This window comes from Rousettus aegyptiacus, unplaced genomic scaffold (genome assembly GCF_014176215.1).
Source record: "Rousettus aegyptiacus isolate mRouAeg1 unplaced genomic scaffold, mRouAeg1.p scaffold_m13_p_9, whole genome shotgun sequence".
Taxonomy (NCBI): domain Eukaryota; kingdom Metazoa; phylum Chordata; class Mammalia; order Chiroptera; family Pteropodidae; genus Rousettus; species Rousettus aegyptiacus.
Genome location: NW_023416312.1, coordinates 6,835,160 through 6,855,291, shown reverse-complemented (window position 1 = coordinate 6,855,291; position 20,132 = coordinate 6,835,160). Strand labels below are relative to the sequence as shown.

Genomic DNA, 20,132 nt, shown 5'->3' with positions numbered 1-20,132 from the left:
CAAGAGGCCCAGAGCCTTCAGGGTGAGTGGCTGCATCTACTTGGAAATTTTGCCTCTATCCAGCCAGCTCTTCCTCTGGCCCTCTGCCAGAAGCTGCCTGGGAGTTGCAGTAGTCTAATGAAAACAAAATAATTCAACCATAATTTCTATCTTGCTGTTGGCTAGAACCAACACAGCTTCTGTCTGGTTAGTTTCCCCTGTCATATAAATAATTTACTTTTCCCACATAGAAATCTCTTATTATACCCAGTGTTACTTCAAAGTGAACACTGTAAGCAATAAATACCATATGTTTAATGTACTTGCTAAAACTCTTACTTGTTTTGAATTTAACATCACCAGTGGTCTCCTTCATGTCATTTTCTCTCATTGTATTAACAGACTCAACAAAACTCTGCAAACTCTAAGTGAGGTAATCATAGTATACCCTGTACCTTGTTTATAATTATTGTTATTTGGGGGAAAGCATGGAGTTCTGCATTCCTGGGGAGATATGTATTCAAATTCCTCCCAACTTGTCATGTAAAAGAATGAATGGACTAGTTCCATTACTCCAAAAATCAAAACTAGGTACAATGGATGGATATTACTAGATGTATTTTTCATGTAAAACCAAAAGTTTCTTAAAATGAGGGCTCCAGGAGAATAAGCTCCCTGACACTAGGAGTATCTAAGCAGAGCCTGTATAGCCTCAATAGCTTTTATCGTATGTCAGAAATCTGGTAGAAATATGAATTGGATGATCCCTAGGGGTTCGTGTGATTCTAAGATTTAGTGATGCTTTGATTAGTCCTGGGTTGTCTTATCTGAGCTGTTCAACTGTCATAGTAACATATTTATATATTTTTGTTTGTTTCAGACTTATTTTATGGCATGTGATGAGGATCAAAGGTCAGTTATCTTTAATACTTTTACAAATATCATTATTTCTCTACTTATGAGAAATAAAGCATTGAGGCATCTTAGGTTGCAAATTCAAAGGTATTCCTCTAAAATAAATACCTATTAATGACATTTGGGATATATGTATTTTTGTTCTTCCACTCCTCACTCCATCATAAGCATCTTCTCATTTCTTTATAAAGCACGGGGGTGGGGGGTAGTGTCAGGCCACTGGCCCCTGGTTCTATGAGGCTAAGGGTCATCAGTGTCCTTAGCCCCAAGGGCTACCAATATGAGCAAGAAATGGCACACAGTAGTCCTGTCAGAGTGAAGGACAGTTGGAGATGAAAGAATACAATATGGAGCTTGGGAGAAGGAGGAGAGGGAAGGAAAAGACTGTCCAACAATTATTTAAGGTTGCACAGATTATCATTTTAAATAGTGTCCATTGGCTGTCCTGTCTGCATAAATCAACAGTTAATAGATCACTAATCTCACTACTTGAACCTTGAGCATTCTATGAGAATAAAATCCTAGAAATTGACAATTTCTACTCATCAAACCATTCATTGGTGCAAATAATGGCAAGTCATCCATGAAACTGTAGATTAAATTCCTATCAATTATATGTATTTAGTTCTCTTCACTTACCTCTTTTTGTTCTTTACAACATTAACATTTTTTTCATCTAAACCAAGACTAAAGTAGGAAGAAACGGCAAGAATGTCTTAAATTCCTAGTTATCTGATAATCTAGGTTGAATCACCAGAGAGATTTTAGATTTGAGACTCTGATATTCATCTAGGCTGGTATTTGAAAGGGCTGCTATGATGGAAACTCAAATGCCTATAGACATCATGCAAGTAGCCAGATAAGACTCTAGATATTAAGATGCTTGTCTTTGCAGCCAAGTTTCAGCCCGGCCTGTTTATTACACGGAAAGGCAAAATGAATCATCAGCTGTGTGTGGTCAGAGGGTCCCTGGCTTGCAGCTCCATGAATGTAAACCTCTATAAATTTGTCCTAAAGTCTTTGGGGTAAAGTTCAGACCATGGTAGGTGGGTGTTTACAAGCTTATCGGGGTGGCATTGCAAGTTAAGTGTCACTGTACCCTTCCCTCACTCTTAAATTTGAAAAACAATCACAAATATGTAGGTAGGTTTCCAATTTAGTAACACTCTTGTAAATCTTTCTCTTTATAGCACATTAAACTGTACACTCACAATAAAACTGAATAAGACTATGAACATATGTGCTGTAATGGTGGCCTTGAAAAGAGTGAAGATTCATGCAATGGGTAAGTTGTCTTTACTTTTATTGCTGTGTTCATTTTCACATGGCTTTGGTATGTTCTTTTTAAAATTGAAAATATAATTAATAAATTTGTTATGTTACAGCTTTCTGTTTTGACTCTTTTGTCCTTAGGCAGTTTTAGGGAGCTCTAAAAAGGTGATTTTTCCTGCTTTCTTAATAAAATTTCAGTATATTTGAAAACATCATAAACCCTGTTGAGAAGAAGAGCTCTATTTGGAATATTTGATTGCTTGCTGCTGGGATCTGTTTACTTCTGAATTCCTCTTAGGAGTTGCTAAGGAGCAATTAATACTGTGTACATATAAACCCCCCAAAGTTATTTACTCAATATTTTTGAGCACCTACTTTGTGAATGTAATTGTCAATATAATGGCATCCAATTTATCACCCGTTTTAGACGAATGCTCTTTAAAATGCAGTCAGTGCATGAACTGTAATACTTGATGGATCTGAGCCTATATCTTGCCTTATTCTTGACCATGCATTTTCTTCTTTCCTTTTGCCTCCTCCAGAACAGTGCTGCTGTTCTGTCAGAACGCCCTGCCCTTCTTCCCCAGAAGAGTTAAAAAAACTGCAGTGGTATGTAGCAAATATGCTGACTCTTTTCCTTAAAAAAATGTCATTTTATCACTGTTGGCTAAGGAATTTTGGAATTTTGACAGTGAATAAGGGCTTTCAATTTCAGACCTTCTCAAATGTTACTGCAAATATTGGTCACTGAGGATCTGGTTAAAATGCAGATTCAGATCCAGGAGGTCTGGGCAGGGCCTGAGAGTCTGAATTTCTAACAGGCTCCCAGGTAAAGGCAGTGCTGCTGGTTAATGGACTCCACTTTGAGCAGCAGGGGTCTAGACCTCAGAAAAGTGGTTCTCAGCCCTGGCTGCATGTTATAATCATCTGGGGATCTTTAAAAACACCGATGCCCACCCCCACCCTCAGAGATTACATCATTGGTCTGAGGTACAGCCAGGGCTTCTGGGTGGTATTGAATGGTTGCCAGAGGAAGAGAGTCACTGTTCTGTAGTTCACTTGTATCTCACATGCACCTCTCTGATTCTTTCCTGTAGTGACCTGCAGGATCCAGTTACGTGTCCTACTGGTCGTCCACGTGGCCCACCATTTTCTTCCAGTAATTCCATCCCAGTTGCTCCTCAGGCCACAGTTATTTCCCGAGTCTCCAGTGCCTTCTCTTTTGCTGAGTCTCTTGATCATCCACCTGTAACCCAGAGCCCAACGGGGGTGACTCACCTTCCTTCTCTCCAGCCTTCAGCTCCCATAACTTCTAGCCATACCATTGATATATTCACTCAGTCTGGAATTCTCTCTTCCTCTATGTCCCAAACTCATCTTTCCCACACCCTGCCACCTGTGAAATCCCCACTTCCTTTTCCCACCACATCTGCCCCTTTGGCTGTCATCACAACCAGCACACCTCCTGACAAGACAGGTAAATATGAAGTGCTAAGCTGCTTCTATGATTGTTATAATTCTGGCTACCTGAAATGTAGCTAGCTGCCAGCCTATCAAATCAAGATATCTATAATAAGATCATATTGAGCTTTTCTTTTTATGATAGCTGCTTGATTTTGAGAGCTTTCTTCCTTCTGGCATACATAGAACGTAGATATGGCTGAGTGTAGTTGTTTTGACCAAGAGTAGAGAAACAGCTCTGAGGCAAACACAGATCTTGATTCATCAAGATGAGTTATTTTATAGGTTTCTTTCTCCTACAAAAGGTTTGGGTCACTGTTTTCAATGTTCGGAAAAGAAAACTTTTGAGCTGTTAAACTATTTAGACAGAATACAAAAAAAAATGGTGTTCTTGAAAATCAGTCTCAGAGTGACAGAGCTGAGGCTGAGCCAGGGTAGCTGCGAGGAGTGGGGAGACCTGAATTCAGAAGGCCCAAGCAGTGTGAGCTGGGATAAGCCATTTAGCTCCTCCTGACTCAGCCTGCTCTACTCAAGGTTGGTAACAATCACACTAACAGTACTAGGTTGAGAACAACGGCATACGTGAGAATGCCACGAAACTGCAAAGGGCTCACATGAAGTAGGTTTAGGAGTAAAGAACAAAGGGAAGACGGAAAGAAGCAGAAAGAATTCCGGATACTCTCTCCAGAGCGTCAATTCAGTGTGTAAGAAGTGGGTCTTCCTCTAGGATTTCAATGGTGTAAGGCAAAGCCGAATTCTTGGTGACATGAGATTGAAGCTCAGGTTGCAGTTCCCGCCTCCCCCACCACAATGCCATCACATCTCCCCCGGAGATTTAGAACTTCTACCAAATGACTTGATATTTCTTCAAATGTGCATTGCTCTCTCTTAGATAACTTTTTAATGAATGTGAACATTTTAGGCCAAATTATAAAATCATTGGGCTCTAGTCAAGAGAAGGTTTCATAGCTAAAGAAGAATAAAGTACAATTGAAGTTCATTATCCTGGGCCTAGAATGCCTACCTTTCTGAAGCTATCCCCATTGACCCTTAGAATCAACCTAACACGATATACAGAAAGGTCAGGAAGGTGGTCTCCTGCATCTGTGCTTCTACTCCTGGGACTTGGGTTTCAGGCAATGAAACAATAGAGGCAAAGTAACACATGCATAAAAGATGTGTTGATGTGTTACCTGGTGGCTAAAAAGTAGATATAACTTAATGAAGAATGTTGAAATATAACAGTCTCACAATGACTCAAATAACACAATGACTGTTAAATAGCCATGCATAAGAACAGCTAGACAGACACTTGGGGGCATTTTAAAAGTCTGGAGTAAAGTGAAAATAATAAAAATTAGTTTGTACTCCATGTTTGTAACAGTATGCTATAACACATGGATAAAGATTAGAAAGGAATATGCAAAATTATAAGATTTAGGTGGTAAAATTAACATTTCCGCTACCCCCATACTTCCCTCATGTCCCTTTGTAGTCAACCACCTACCCACTATGCCCAGCCCCTGGCCACCACTGATCTGTTTTGTTTCCCTATGTTGTACTTCTGGTTTTTCTAGAATGTTATATGAAGAGAATCATACAGTATATAGTCTTTTTGAGTCTGGCTTTTTTCACTTAACATAACACATTGGAAAACTGGAGCTCCATTCATGTCGTTGCATGTATCAGTAGCTCTTTTTTTTTTTACTGAATAATACAGTCTACTGTATGGATGAACCACAGTTTGTTTATCCATCCTCTAGTTGATACACATTTGAGTCGTTTCTAGTTTGGGACTATCATGAAAAAGGCCGCTATAAATATTCATGAACAAGTCTTCCTAAGACATATTTTCATTTCCCTGGGGCAGATACCTAAGAATGCGTTTTCTAGGTCACAGAGTCTATGTATGTTTCTTTATTAGTGATTTTCCTATTATGTGTTCATAAAGTGATTTTGATCCTCTCTTATAGAAATTGTTCACACCAGCAGCATCAGTGTTTCTGATCTTGAGAACCAAGTGTCTCAGATGGAGAAAGTTCTGTCCTTAGGCAGCTTGGAGCCTAACCTCGCAAGAGAAATGATAACCCAAGTCAGCAAACTTCTTCATTCCCCACCAGCCTTGCTGGCCCCGCTGGCTCAAAGGTATGACTTAGCAAACTGACCCTCTAATGATAACAATGCTTCTCACTTGATTAATTATAACAAAGTATTTTTCTCCCACTACGAGGTTCATAATGACTTGTTAAATTGCTAATCTGTATTCTGCTAGAAAGGGGAAAACAAAGTGGGAGTGCTGAATCTGAACTGCCACTTACCTTTACAGATTGCTAAAAGTAGTGGAAGACATTGGCTTACAACTGAATTTTTCAACCAAGAACATAAGTCTAACCTCCCCTTCTTTGGCCCTGGCCGTGATCAGAGTGAATGCCAGTAATTTCGACACAACTACCTTTGCTGCCCAAGACCCTGAAAATCTTCAGGTACATCTTAAAATATTGTATATGATTGTAGTCTTTGTGTACTTTATGACTGAGGCAATTACTGCTTATAGTCAGGGGTGATATTCAAAATATTTAACATCTAAAACAATGAGGCACCATAGGATAAAAAAAAAGGACATTGGTCTTTGCTGGAGCAGGATCTCAGAGGTCCTTGTTTGCCCAGTGTTAACCCTTTAGCAGCTGGATTGTGGAGGTTTGGGCGGGGTTGGGGGTGGGGTAGTGAGATGAAGGAAGTGTCCAGCAGAGGGTTCTAGGTAGTTGGGAGAGACCAGGGACATCAGCTACTTATCAACCCATTCCAATATTTAAGCAAGTGTTATGACTACACTGGTAAGAATAGTGGCGCTGAATATTAATCCTGCTCTGAGCATTTTCTATCCACCTATTAGAGGAATTGGAGGTTGGAAACAAGTAAAAGCAAGTCTTGCTTTTTAACTTAATTTTCATAGTCTTCCTTTACAAGTTAGTGCATGTGGTTCTATGAAGACTTTGCCTAACAGGCCACCACATTGGTGTATTGCTCCTGTGGTCTTCCTGGGGTCAGCAGTTATCCTGCACTTTCTTTTCTTTTCCCCAAACTTTATCAAGATATAATTGACATAAAATATCCTGCACTTTCTGTTTCTCCATATCCTTAAGTTTTCTTACCCGCTCCAAGGCCTCATCTCCCTGATATACACCCCCTCTAATTTTACAGCAAAGGAACAAGAACTGATTATATACCAAGATAAGAGATAAATGCCCCTACACGATCCTCCATCTTAATTAGTTGTGTTTTCAAACCCTCCATTATACTAGCCCCTGACATTTTTATTATCTTTTACTTGATTTTCAGGTTTCTTTGGAAACTGAGGCTCCTGAAAATAGTATTGGTGTTATTACTCTGCCTTCATCACTGATGAGTAATTTACCAGCTAATGATGTAGAACTAGCTTCCAGGGTTCAGTTCAACTTTTTTGAAACACCTACCCTGTTTCAGGTAAAGTAGCCACTAATTGATTTTGATTTAAGTTTTATTTGGGAGTTGGAGGAGTTTTATTTCTTTTAATCCTCACATATTCTTAAGCCTGCTATAAGTCAAATGAAATACAGAAAAGGTAGTTTATTTTTAAACAAGACCTAATGATGCTGCTGATGATATATAACAATAACTGACACATTTACCAATTGCCAAGTGCTATCCTAATCACTTAGAAATGTTAACTTTTCCTCTCAACAACTCTGTGAGGAAGGAACTATTAAACTATCATCCTCATTTTACAGATGAGGACATGGAGGCACAGAGAGGTTAAGTAACTTTCTCAAGGACACACAGCTTAAATGGCTTAATGTGATGTTCCTTTTAAGATTCATGAAGGTCCTGTTGTATTAATCTGAGAAATTTAACTCAGTATTTAGAGCACTGGATAGTGGAACAAGGGCAGCTTCTAATTATCGTCTTTGGGAAAGTCACTTGACTCCCTGACCCTCAATTTCTGACACCTAGGTTGTAAAATAAACAGTGTGGACTAAACAGTCCTTAGGGTCCCTCCCAGCTCTAAAACTCTCTGATAACATTTCATTTTCCCTTGCTATCTTATTGATCTTCTGGCGTGCTAGGACCCTGCCTTGGAGAACCTCTCTCTAATCAGCTACGTCATATCGTCGAGTGTTGCGAACCTGACTGTCAAGAACTTGACAAGAAACGTGACAGTTACATTAAAGCACATCGACCAGAGCCAGGTGAGAGAGGCCCGTTTGGTCTTTTCACTGACCAGAAACACCTTGTGCAAACTATGCCTATAAGACTTGGTATGAAAAACAGAGATCCAGCAGAACTTTAAACTTGGTTAGGGCAGCGTGTAAGACTAGAATCACATAGTCATTCCCTTGGGTTTTAGCATGTCTAATAACTGACCACCTAATTTCTAAGAAGGAACAGTACAAAGTCAAGCTCTTATCAATTGCCAAATTTCAGTGCATTTAGGTCTGTGGCTGCAAGTCTAATTCTTACCTCCAAGGAGAAATTATCCCTCAGTTCAATTCACATTGAGCATCACCTTGCTACTCAAAGTGGGGTCTGCAGACTTTTAGGCCCCACCCTAGACCCAGAATCAGAATGTGCATTTTAATAAGGCCTCAAGGTGAATCCTATGCATGATTGCTGAATTGAAGACATGCTGACCAAAAAAAAAAAAAAAGACATGCTGACCTATATGAGACTCACTTGCTTCTAGAGGCCAGGATGAGATTCTGAAATAAAAAATATCCGTTTTTTTTTCCAATTGCTTTTCAGTTTTTTCAGTTCAGTAATTATTTGTAATGTTGTTCTATTGCAGGATGACTTAACAGTGAGATGTGTATTTTGGGACTTGAGCAGAAACGGTAGGTTCCAGTCATACCTTTTTCGAAGTCTTGAGTGGAAGGGGGAGAGTGAGGAGGAAGGGCAGTCATTGGTGCTGTGGCCTTGCTAATAGGACAGATACTCTTCCTAATGCCTACAGGTGGCAGAGGAGGCTGGTCATCCGATGGTTGCTCCGTCAAAGACAGGAGGCAGAATGAAACCATCTGTACCTGCAGCCACCTTACAAGCTTTGGTGTCCTACTGGTAATATCCCCACACTACCTGTCCTTAGATCATGGGTCTAAGGGGTAGCTGGGCATGATACCATGATATCTGATGGTTGACTTTGATAGATCAGCAGATATGACATTGTAGCAAAGTTATAAGCCAATGACATTACTCTTCTAATAAGCAAATGCACTTGAAGGATAATACTTGAACATGGAAGTATTTCTTCCTATTCTATTTTTACATTTATTTTTTTTCTCATTTAAATAGGTAGGAGGACAGGGGAATTCAGATTAAAATGGATAATAAAAATTGTTTAGTTTGCAATGTGCTTTAAAAAATTTTTTAAAACATGTTGGCATAATTATTTAATCACCCCAATAGTCCTACAAAATAAGTAGAATGGAGCATTGTTATTGTCATTTTGATGAAGTCAGAATTAAGGTTCATTTGTTAGGTAACCTTCCATAGTCACAGAACTAAGAATTATAAGAGTCAGAAGCCAAATTCAAGACTTTAGGCTCCCAGCCCAGTGCTTCTCTAGTACACTGTAATACACTGATTAAGTATGTGGGCTTTGGAGTCAGCCAGATCTGAATTTGGATCCTGGCTCCTCTACTTTGTAGCTGTGTGACCTGGATCAAATTACTTAACTTCTCTGGGCCTCATTATTTTTACCTGATCGTAATAATTGTGCCCACCTTGTAGGTTTGTCGAACAAACTATGGATGGGCACTTAGAACAGTCAATCAATGTAAATCATGTCTCTTTTATTTATTTTAAAATATTTGGTCTTGAAAACAATATTTGATTTTCTAGGACCTATCTCGAACATCCTTGCCACCGGCTCAAATGATGGCTCTGACATTTATCACATATATTGGCTGTGGGCTTTCGTCGATTTTTCTGTCAGTTACTCTCATAACCTACATAGCCTTTGAGTGAGTATCCACAACTGGAAATTTGGATTTTAAAATGCAGTGCTCAACTCCATTGCCAAAATGTATTAATTGAGCTCCTCGACCTACCTTATCCTGTACACCCATTTAGTGGGGCCACCTATATGTAAAACTTCATGGGACTTTTTGGTTTATATAGTTGCTTCCTTCCACTAGTCTGTGCACTCACTGAAGGCAGGGGTTGTGTCTTAATCATCTTTGTGCCCTAAAATAATGCCTGGTACTTGGTTGACATTAAATGTGAAATGAAAGATGGATGAAGACCCCAAATCTCAACATTTTACAATCTGAAATAGACCATAGCTCCATGTCCAGCGTGAGAGCTACATTTAATATATTATGTTTCTAAATTATACCAAAGAAACACAAAAGATTAAATACATTAACACATGTAGGTTGGAGAAGAAAAAAGGGTGTAAAGTTTTACTGAAAAATACAGATACTCAGCACAGCTTTGTAGCTCAAAGCAAGAATGACATTCTAAATAATAGCATCTCCTCCTTGGCTCACCAGAAAGGTCCCTTTGGTCACTTTTGGGGGGGGGGGTAATTCCAACAAATTCTGTTGGAAAAGAAGGAAATAGACACTTTTATTACATTAACCAAATGAAACAATGCATACATTCTGAGATGTAGATTTTGGACACTGATCAGGAAATGTACAAATTTACTTTGAGTGCCAAACTTAGGGTCCAGCTGTGACTACAGATCTTCTAGTGGATCTTTGAAAATATTACTAATGAGACTTAATCACCATAAGGCCAGCCATTACTCAGAATGACTTCACCAGATCTAATTTCACACACATAAACATGTACATGTCATTAATTAGCTGCATTTTCCTATGCCTGCTTCATTAGCTATAGTTTAAACTCTTCTTTCCATGATCTCATTTTAACTTAATAACATAATAGGGGAACCTGGCTATATTTTGAAGATCTGAATATAGGAGCCTATTGTATAAGCAGCAGCAGCAGCAATGATTCTAGAAGTCATTTGGGAGAAATAGGGGGTTGGTGCTTTGTAGATTCCACTACAAACTATTTAAAAGGATGGGTCGCAGCATGTAAAAGGTTCCACATAAATACAAACACAAATTTTCCATATGGTAACCACAGATGAATCTAATTTTTCCTGTTATTGTTTTTGGTTTTAATGCCCACACACACTCAAAGAGAAGAAAGTCACACATATGCAGTATTCCCCCCTTATCCACGGTTTTGCTGTCCATGGTTTCAGTTACCCATGGTCAACTACTGTCCAAATAGAAAATTCCAGAAATAAAGAATTCATAAGTTTTAAGTTGTACACCGTTCGAGTGAGTAGCATGATGAAATCTACACCATCCCGTTCCATCCTTCCCATGGTGTAAATCATCCCTTTTGTCCAATGGATCCATGGGTACATACTACCCACCCATTAGTCACTTTAGTAGCCATCTTGGTTATCACAGTGCTCATTTTCAAGTAACCCTTATTTTACTTAATAATGGCCCTAAAGCACAATAGTAATGCTGGCAATTCAGATCTGTCAAAGAGAAGCTGTGAAGGGCTTCCTTTAAGTGAAAAGGCTAAAGTTCTTGACTTAACAAGGCAAGAAAAAACTGTATGTTGAGGTTGCTAAGATCTATGGTAAGAATGAATCTTCTATCCATGAAATTATGAAAAAGAAAAAAGAAATTTGTGCTAGTTTTGCTGTCATACCTCAAACTGCAAAAAGTTACTGCAACAAGTACGTGATATGTGATCAGTTAAAAAAGAAAAAGCATTAAATTTGTGGGTGGAACACATGAACAGAAAATATTTTCTGATTGATGGTAACATGTTTCACCAGAAAGCACTGAGCCTATTATATGAGAACTTCAGCAAGAGATCCCCTTAAACAAGTGACACCAAGCCAACCAAGCAAGGGATAATTGATTATATAGATTCTAGAATAGGTTTAGAGTGAAGAATATAAAAATTACTTGAGAGATACCACATTCACATTACTTTATTAGTAGTTATTGTAGTTAATCTCTTCCTAGGCTTAATTTATAATTGAAACTTTATCATAAGTATGTAGGTATAGGAACAAACTGTGTGTGTGTGTGTGTGTGTGTGTGTGTGTGTGTGTGTGTGTGTGTGTGTAGGGTTCAGTACTATCCACAGTTTCAGGCATCCACTGGGGGTCCTGGAACATATTCCCCATGGGTAAGGGGGAACTACAAGAGATGTTTACCAAAGAATAAAAATAAATTGCTTAAAACTCAGATATGTGCACATAAGGAGAACGTGATGTTAATTCTTTTCTTGTCCTTTCCTTTTAGAAAGATACGGAGGGATTACCCTTCCAAAATCCTCATTCAGCTTTGTGCAGCCCTGCTCCTGCTGAATTTGGTGTTCCTCTTGGATTCGTGGATTGCTCTATATGACGCTCGAGGCCTCTGCATCTCGGCAGCTGTATTTTTGCATTATTTTCTCTTGGTCTCATTTACATGGATGGGGCTTGAAGCATTCCATATGTATCTGGCCCTTGTCAAAGTGTTTAACACTTACATCCGAAAATACATCCTTAAATTCTGCATCATTGGTTGGGGTATGTATAATTTGCTTGCATATTGCTTTGGCTTTCTCTGCTTTTTCTCTAGCGTTTTGATTTTTAATCAGTTAGAGACAATGATGAAACAGGTCACACTTGGCGGGTTTCTAAAACAGCTTTATTCTCCTTATATTTTGCACTGCCCAAAGAGCAACCTTGTCAAGTCTCTTTCTAGAACACCTGTATATTTCCCTTGGATTAGGTATAAGCATAAAACTCTTTAAGGTTAGGGCTATGAATCCTCTTTGTATCTCCAGCAACTAGAATTTGGGCTGGCACACAGACGGTGCTCAATAAATTGAAAAAGTTAGCTTCGTAATAATGAGGCCAAACTCCCAAACTCTCAGTCCCTGTGCTCCCAGCTAACTTCACTCTGTTCTGTGCCTCCCAGATATCACTCACATGCATGATGGTATGCTCAGAAGGGCAGAGAGAACACACAGATAAAACCTAATGTAACTTCACTGCCACACTGGCACAGTATTTCAGATCATGACACCTTTGGTGGTGGGTCACAAAGTCTTAGACACCCCCCAAATCTTGGAGGTTTCTTTATTCAACTCTCCACCAAATGTAGGAGCCTCCTCAACTTGACTTACCCTTGATTAAAGATAACATAATCTCTGTTTGAATATTTCTATTATTGGGGGAGCTCATTACCTTTGTTACAAAATGAAATTCAACTGAGTAAATTTTAAAGATGTTATGGGCTTTTTTCAATGATTCGTGAATCAGGAAGCATCCAATCTAGCAGAATGATTGGAGCTCCAAAGAGCTGTCCAAAATGAAAGGTTTTTATAGGCAGAAGGAAGCAGGAACAAGGAAGTTATATTAGACAAAAAAGCAGGTTCGTTACTGCAAGGTTACTTGCCTATAGGGGATAGTATGGGTCTATCAGGCAGATTACCTAAGATGATTCTTGATTGACAGGTATACGATTCTACTTCTGGGAGAGCCAAAACTGTAATTAAGTCTTGGTTTGGTAACATGGAGCTTAGCATAAGTGACTTTATTTGGGGTTTGTCTTATTTTTAATCCTTTACAGGGCAGTCAATAACAATTTTCTAAAGCTCCATAGTTCTGTTTTTCCATTAAGTTCACTTGGCTCTCTGTTGGCATTTACCCAGTGGTCTTGGTTTTACTCTCTCAGGCAAAATAATAATAAGCTGACATCTCTTCTGCTAAAAAGTCCTTTAGACAATTCACAAGTAATGTATGATATTATATATAATGCCCCATTTTTCAGTGTATTTTCACACAAGTAACCCCATGAAAGACAAGTCAGTGAGGTTAGCAAGGCAGCTTTTTGCTACCTCCAGGTGAGGAAACCAGCTCAATGTGATGACGTGACCTACCCTGATTCACTCAGCTGGAGAACAGCTGAGGCTGGCTTTCTGATTTCTTATGTGTATCCCTTCCACTGTATTACAGCCACCATCTCTCCTAAACACCCTCCTTTTCCTCAGGGTAAATAATCCCTATACAACAGGACCGCAGACCCTTTACCACCCTTGTCACCTCACCTGTCATTATATCTTTGTGAACAATAATAGAATACTACTTTTCCAAAAAGATAAGTTACTTCTTCCCAGAAAAATAAGTCACTGCTTCTGACACTTGGCACAAATTCTGTCTTCTTTGTAGAATCTTGAAAGGTTGGATTCCCTTGTCAAGGACTAGCTCCCCACCCCCATTATCTTACTTTTTGGAAAGTATCTTGCTTTAGAAGTCATCATATGTCAGTGTCTCAAGAAGGTACAAATATAAAAGAATTAAATGAAATATTATGTTAGATTGTACCAGGCACCCCAACCTGTCTGTGAGAATGAACTGTTTTTTTATATACCAAGCGAGGCCTTGAGATTTGATGTCAGGCTGGTCCCTGTGCACAAAGTATGTGGTGTCTGCCTGGGGTCAGGTGGAGGGTGATGGGGTAGAGGGGTGAGAAGAACTCCTTCCCAGCCAAAAACCATTTTAACCTGGGGGGAGCCTTCTCATTATGCCTACTCTTAGTGGAAGTGCCTGTGGGCCCTTGAGAGAGCTAGCACAGTGGCAGTCACCACCCCCAAATCAACCAAGTTAGGCTCCTCAATCCATCAATGGGTTCCAGATAATTAGTCGAGGGCTTTCAAGTTCATAATGAAAAATTTGCCGGGAGTTGTTGGTAATCCTAGTAAGTCGATTATGACTCATATTTTGTTTACATTTTGGAGTTTTTCACTTTGCCTGCCACCTGACCCTTAAAACTACATTCCAGGCATGTACAAGTTAAGGGTAATACTATTCGCTATCATGGACAAATGGTGAAATCTCAGGAAAGATAATTTCTCACTCATGCTCAGTCCAGTTAGCAGGAGAACAGGGGTCTCTGGTCTTGCAGTTATTTAGGATCTAAGCTGCTGCAGACTCTTCTCTGCCTCAAGATAGGGTTTCTAAGGATGCCCTGAATTTGAGAGAAAAGAGTAGAGGGTCTCACGGGAGGTTTTTATGGGACAGGCCTAGAAGTGGAGCAGATCACTTCTGTCCATATCCCATGGGCCCAGACCTAGTCATGTGGTCACATACACCTTGCTGCAAGGGAGGCTGGTAGATATCCAGCTACGTGCGAAGGAGGAAGAGAAACTGGGTTTGGTGAACAGTTCAGTACTCCCTGCTGTCAGAAGAAAATAGACTGTGATCTCTATTCTTTCTTCTCACCACCTTTGGTTATTAGGACCTATGTGTGACTGATGTTTCCCATCTTCCAGGGGTACCAGCCGTGGTTGTAACCATTGTCCTGACTATATCCCCAGATAACTATGGGCTTGGATCCTATGGGAAATTCCCTAATGGCTCACCTGATGACTTGTGAGTACAAAGCCCCAGAGGGAATGTTAAGTGAACTGGAAAATAGAATTCTCCAAGAAAGTAGAGAATCTAATCAGCATATCAACTCCTGCTTTCATCCTAATAAAAGCCAGTAACATTTATAGAGCCTTCACAGTTATATATGTAATGAGATAAAGTAATTGTAAATGCTACACTACTACTTAGGTATTAAAAAAATTAGGAAGTATTTTGAAATTGTAAATGCTACACTACTACTTAGGTATTAAAAAAATTAGGAAGTATTTTGAAAATACATTTTTTTCTAATTACAGTTGACATTCAATATTATTTTATATTAGTTTCAGGTATACACCATAGTGGTTAGATATTTATATAATTTATGAAGTGATCCCCTGATAAGTCTAAAAACCACCTGGCACTATACGTATTTATTACAATATTATTGGCTATATTCCCTATGCTGTACTTTACATCCCATGACTATCTTGTACTTCTTCCTCCCTTCGCCTTTTCCACCCAGCCATCTTGGCCATAAAAAAGAATGAAAATACTTTTATAAGCCTCTGATAAAAATGAAATACCAGTTACATTCTGTTAGTAAAGACTCATGGAATAGAGTCACTAGGGTTTAAAGGAGGTAAAATCCTGAATGTTTTCAAAAAATAATTTGTAAATACTTTAAATCACTAAGTGTCTTAAAATAAACTTAGATTTTTCCCCTAAAGGTATGAATGGTTGTGGATAACAGTGTTTTTTTTTCTTTTGTATTCATAGGAAATGTTTCAGTAAAATGATATAAAGTCAATGTATCATTTTGAACCAGATTTCAGCATTGTAATATGTTTTCCCCTGTTTTTTCCTCCAAATTCCAGTTGCTGGATCAATAGCAATGCTGTATTCTATATTACAGTTGTGGGATATTTCTGTGTGATATTTTTGCTGAATGTCAGCATGTTCATTGTGGTCCTGGTTCAGCTCTGTCGAATCAAAAAGAAGAAGCAACTGGGAGCCCAGCGAAAAACCAGTATTCAAGACCTCAGAAGTGTTGCCGGCCTTACATTTTTACTGGGAATTACTTGGGGCTTTGCCTTCTTTGCCTGGGGACCAGTTAACATCATCTTCATGTATCTCTTTGCCATTTTTAACACCTTACAAGGTAAGTTCCACAGCACTAAGTCTGCACTGAATGATCTCAGTCAAACTTAAAAATATCACTTCTAAAAGTTAAGAGTATCTGCAAAGTAGCCTATTCAGTAGCTTAAGATATATTCATTGAAAAACAGATTTATCTTTGAGAAAGGGTGCTTTGAGATCCTTGTAAGAAAGGCGCTCACTAAATTCAAAAAGTAGTACTTTTTTCCTCCTTTTCCATCATCTCCTCAGAGGGAACATATAAGGAGAACCTGATGGGAATTCTTTCTGGGAGTCAATTACTCTTCCATCACTTGGTTCCTTACTTTTCTTTCTTTTTTTTTAACTTTTTATTGAAATAGAACATCCATACAGAAAAGTGCACATGCCGTAAATGTCCCTGTGAGGTCTCACAACTTCTGCCTTCTAGGTCTGTGTTTGATTGGGAGACAATGATAAATGTGAAGTCAATAGACAGACCCAAGTGGCAGCAGCCTGGCCCAGTGGCTAATCCTGAGAAGTTGCTCTGCTGGGACGTACAGCAGGAAAGGGTCAGGCTTTGTGTGTCACCCTTACTTCGGAGCTTCCCATTTGTTAATGAAGTGCAGCTGTAGTCATTTTGAACCCTCTTAGCTGTATTCTTCAGAAACGCAAATTACTAATTCTTTTAGACCAGTGTTATAAAAAACTTGTCAGCTGTGGTTAATTTTCAGTGGAAATACAGTACTTTGGCATTAAAAACCGAGTAGCCGAGTAAGTTTACACTACAGTAACAATAATTTAGGTCCCTCAGTTTTCTTTTATTCCAAATCCTCTGTTGGGATACCTTTAAATTGCATTCTCATCTACTTGTTTTCATCATTTCCGTTGCTTTTAGCTCCCATAGCATCTTCCCTGTAGTTCTATCAGGCAATAGATCATTTTATTCATTTTCAAAGACATCCCAACCTGAGATTGAATTCAAATGCTTAACTTGGCTACTAGTTCTTATTTTATTTGGAGGGAGCCAGTTAATATGCTTTTTGGTTACACACAATTGTTCATTTTAACCTATAATGTACCATTTCCTGAATTGGTATATCCAGGTGTTGCACTAAATAATATTAAATAGAGAAGTTTTATTTGGGATGCTAAAAGAGTAATTAAGAGGAAAAAAAATGCCCAGATCACACTAATTATAAAAATTAAAGCAAGATACCTACCCTCTGAACCTGCCTCTTTCTCTTCATTTCTCCAGAATGTCTTTTCATTAGAATATGAATGGATAGAAGGAATATGTTATTGCATTGATAAAAGGGAACCGAATTTACAGGGCTTTGGGGTTGATTAATAGAGAGATGTATTGGCTCTGATTTGGGACTTGGGTGTCCCCATTTTGATCTCTCTTTTACATGCTGTTTCTTCCCTAATGCAAAAAAGAGTAGCCACCCAGAGTGGCAAATGAACAAAGGGGTGCAATATCCAAGATATCAGTCTTTAGGATGGGCATCTGAAAAGGCAAATCTGGTATTTTAAAATGAAGATTTTAAAGTAGATAGATTGGGGGTTGGAAAGAGGGAGAACTCCAAATGTGTCCCCTCGTTCAGCAAATATTTGTTGGAAAAATCCTTGAGGAGTCACAGCCATGAGGCTGAGTGGTGGTGAGTCCTGTGCCTTCTTGACAAGGACGTAGAGTCTGAGGGTCTATTCAAGGCTAGTGTTGCTTTCTTCCTGGCCAGGATACTAGTGGTGAATTTCCTTGAGCAGGTTATAGGAAGGCTGGCAGGCAGGTGAGGATGCATTACATTGCCCCAGGTTTGGGAGGCAGAGGGGAAAGCCCAGGCCAGGGCTTGAGAGGAGGAGCAAGGGATGTGAGACAGTGCAGGAGATGGCATTTGACAGAACTTGGAAATCGATTATAAATATGGAGGGCCAGGGAGGTAGGAGCCTAGGACAAAGCTGGCATTCTCGGTGGATGGTTTGTACTTCCAAAGATCGGGAAGGCCAAGAACAGGAATGTGAGAGACAATTAGTTTAATTTTGGAAATGTGGAGTTATCATTCCTTTTATAAGCATTTTTTATCTTACAAAGAGAGCACCCCCCTTCTCTCCCCCCACCACCAGGGTGCCTTTCTATAGCAAACTTTCCCAGGACTTTGGACTTATCTTTTTCAATTTGCAGAATTTTACTTTGCCTATAGCTGCCAAATATTTTATCTTTTGTGCAAAGGAAGCTCATGATATTCAGATCTTAGTTTGGAATTCGTCATATCGTGGGTTTTTTCCCTCCATAGGATTTTTCATATTCATCTTTTACTGCGTAGCAAAAGAGAACGTCAGAAAGCAATGGAGGCGGTATCTTTGTTGTGGAAAATTACGGCTGGCTGAAAATTCTGGTAAAGATTTACTTTACTTTTTCCCTTTCTCTTAAATTTTGAGGAAAAGGCTGATTCAAAGCAATTAATGCCAAAGGGCTATCAGATCCAAAACAATGAATGGAAACTGCTCGATAGAAAATATTGATTGTGAACATTAGGGGGGAAAAACCTAATGAATTAATTTAAAAAATAATTACTCATATCTGGGAACTTAGTGAGCAATTAATAATAGCTGGCTTCTTCCTGAACGAAGCAACAGTGACATTTTTAGAATTTATTTCCTTTTGAACTGTTTCCCATTTACCCAAAATAATTCTTAATATTCACCTTCATAACTTTTAAAGTCTTGACTCAACCTTGCATACAAGCTTTAGCATACATTTGGCTATTCTGAAGTTATAGTATTTTCACATCTTGCTAGGTTGTAGAGCAAATAACTCATTTTTCAGAAAAGAAGAAAAATTAAGTACTATTTGAAAACTAAATTCCTTTTGCATGAATACCACCCATGAATACAACCTTTGCAGTACTACAAAGATCTGGTTGCACAAGATCTGTTTTCAGAAAATGGGAGTACATGTAGTTCAGTCATTTGTATGGATTTAAGAACCATGACTCATCACAACACGGTTGATATGTGTTGTTAAGACAGTCCTTGGCTCTGTCCAAAGTATTACCTAATTAAGAGGGTATTTATAGACATAATCAAATTAGCTTGGCCTTTAGTTCCAAAAGAATATAGGCTACTTTTAATCGGTCATTTAAAGGACAAATGTATATAGTCTTAAATGAAAATACATTTTATCACACAAACTTGTGATATGCGTGACTTCTCTGTAAGATATGGAAGAGGGAGATCAGTTGCTAGAAGGAGTGAGTCATACTGTGATCTCTTTGAGCTTCGACATTCTGCCCTATTTTTTCTGTAATGTTTATTTTGCTGTAGACTGGAGTAAAACTGCTACTAATGGTTTAAAGAAACAGACTATTAATCAAGGAGTGTCCAGTTCTTCAAATTCCCTACAGTCAAACAGTAACTCTACCCACTCGACCACGCTGCTAGTGAATAATGATTGCTCAGGACTTGTGAGTGGGAATGGTATGTATGTCTCAATACAGTATTTTTCAAGCTAGTGTTTTATTAAAGTGTTATTATTCTTTAATGGCATTTTTGCTGAGCAAAGTGAATAATTCTGTATATGACTAGTGGGTCAAAGTATAGTTCCCTTATAAAAGAGAATGTTTATTAATCCAAATGTATTCACTTTAGAGCAAATACCAGAACAACTGTTTTTTTTTAAGGTTTAGTTTTTTGTTATGAGAATTGATGATGACCTAAAAGCTTTAGCATTGCAAACCCTGATTTAAGTATTTCTCAAACACTTCAGTGCTGTAATATTTCTGTGCAAGTAGTACCTAAAACGGTTAATAAAATTATATCAATTTTTAGTACATCTAGATTCATACACATCTTAACACTTTTGAACCTTATTTTTTGCTTGTCAAGTTTGCTCATTCTTTTCCACAGTGTGGCTACCTTATGACAATGCCCACATTGCATAAATATATAAAATACTGTGACCTGAATTGGTATG

The 20,132-nt window shown here is 38.6% G+C and overlaps 1 protein-coding gene and 1 long non-coding RNA gene across 10 annotated transcripts in view; one reads left to right on the top strand and one right to left on the bottom strand.

Annotated features, from left to right (window-relative positions):
• The window catches only part of LOC107511989, a 179,149-nt gene that overhangs the window by 150,340 nt on the left and 8,677 nt on the right, over positions 1-20,132 (bottom strand). The window lies entirely within an intron of this gene.
• ADGRG2 (adhesion G protein-coupled receptor G2) overlaps positions 1-20,132 on the top strand; it is a 99,386-nt gene that overhangs the window by 74,418 nt on the left and 4,836 nt on the right. For all 9 annotated transcript variants that reach the window (XM_016147000.2, XM_016147008.2, XM_016147018.2 and 6 more), the window contains 17 exons: positions 382-412; positions 860-891; positions 2,085-2,179; positions 2,709-2,775; positions 3,264-3,643; positions 5,601-5,772; positions 5,954-6,110; positions 6,967-7,110; positions 7,731-7,853; positions 8,450-8,495; positions 8,615-8,718; positions 9,502-9,623; positions 11,949-12,217; positions 14,968-15,067; positions 15,922-16,205; positions 18,454-18,555; positions 19,484-19,636. In XM_016147000.2, coding sequence (XP_016002486.2) covers positions 382-412; positions 860-891; positions 2,085-2,179; positions 2,709-2,775; positions 3,264-3,643; positions 5,601-5,772; positions 5,954-6,110; positions 6,967-7,110; positions 7,731-7,853; positions 8,450-8,495; positions 8,615-8,718; positions 9,502-9,623; positions 11,949-12,217; positions 14,968-15,067; positions 15,922-16,205; positions 18,454-18,555; positions 19,484-19,636 — 2,381 coding nt within the window. The remainder of the gene's footprint in view (positions 1-381; positions 413-859; positions 892-2,084; positions 2,180-2,708; positions 2,776-3,263; positions 3,644-5,600; positions 5,773-5,953; positions 6,111-6,966; positions 7,111-7,730; positions 7,854-8,449; positions 8,496-8,614; positions 8,719-9,501; positions 9,624-11,948; positions 12,218-14,967; positions 15,068-15,921; positions 16,206-18,453; positions 18,556-19,483; positions 19,637-20,132) is intronic.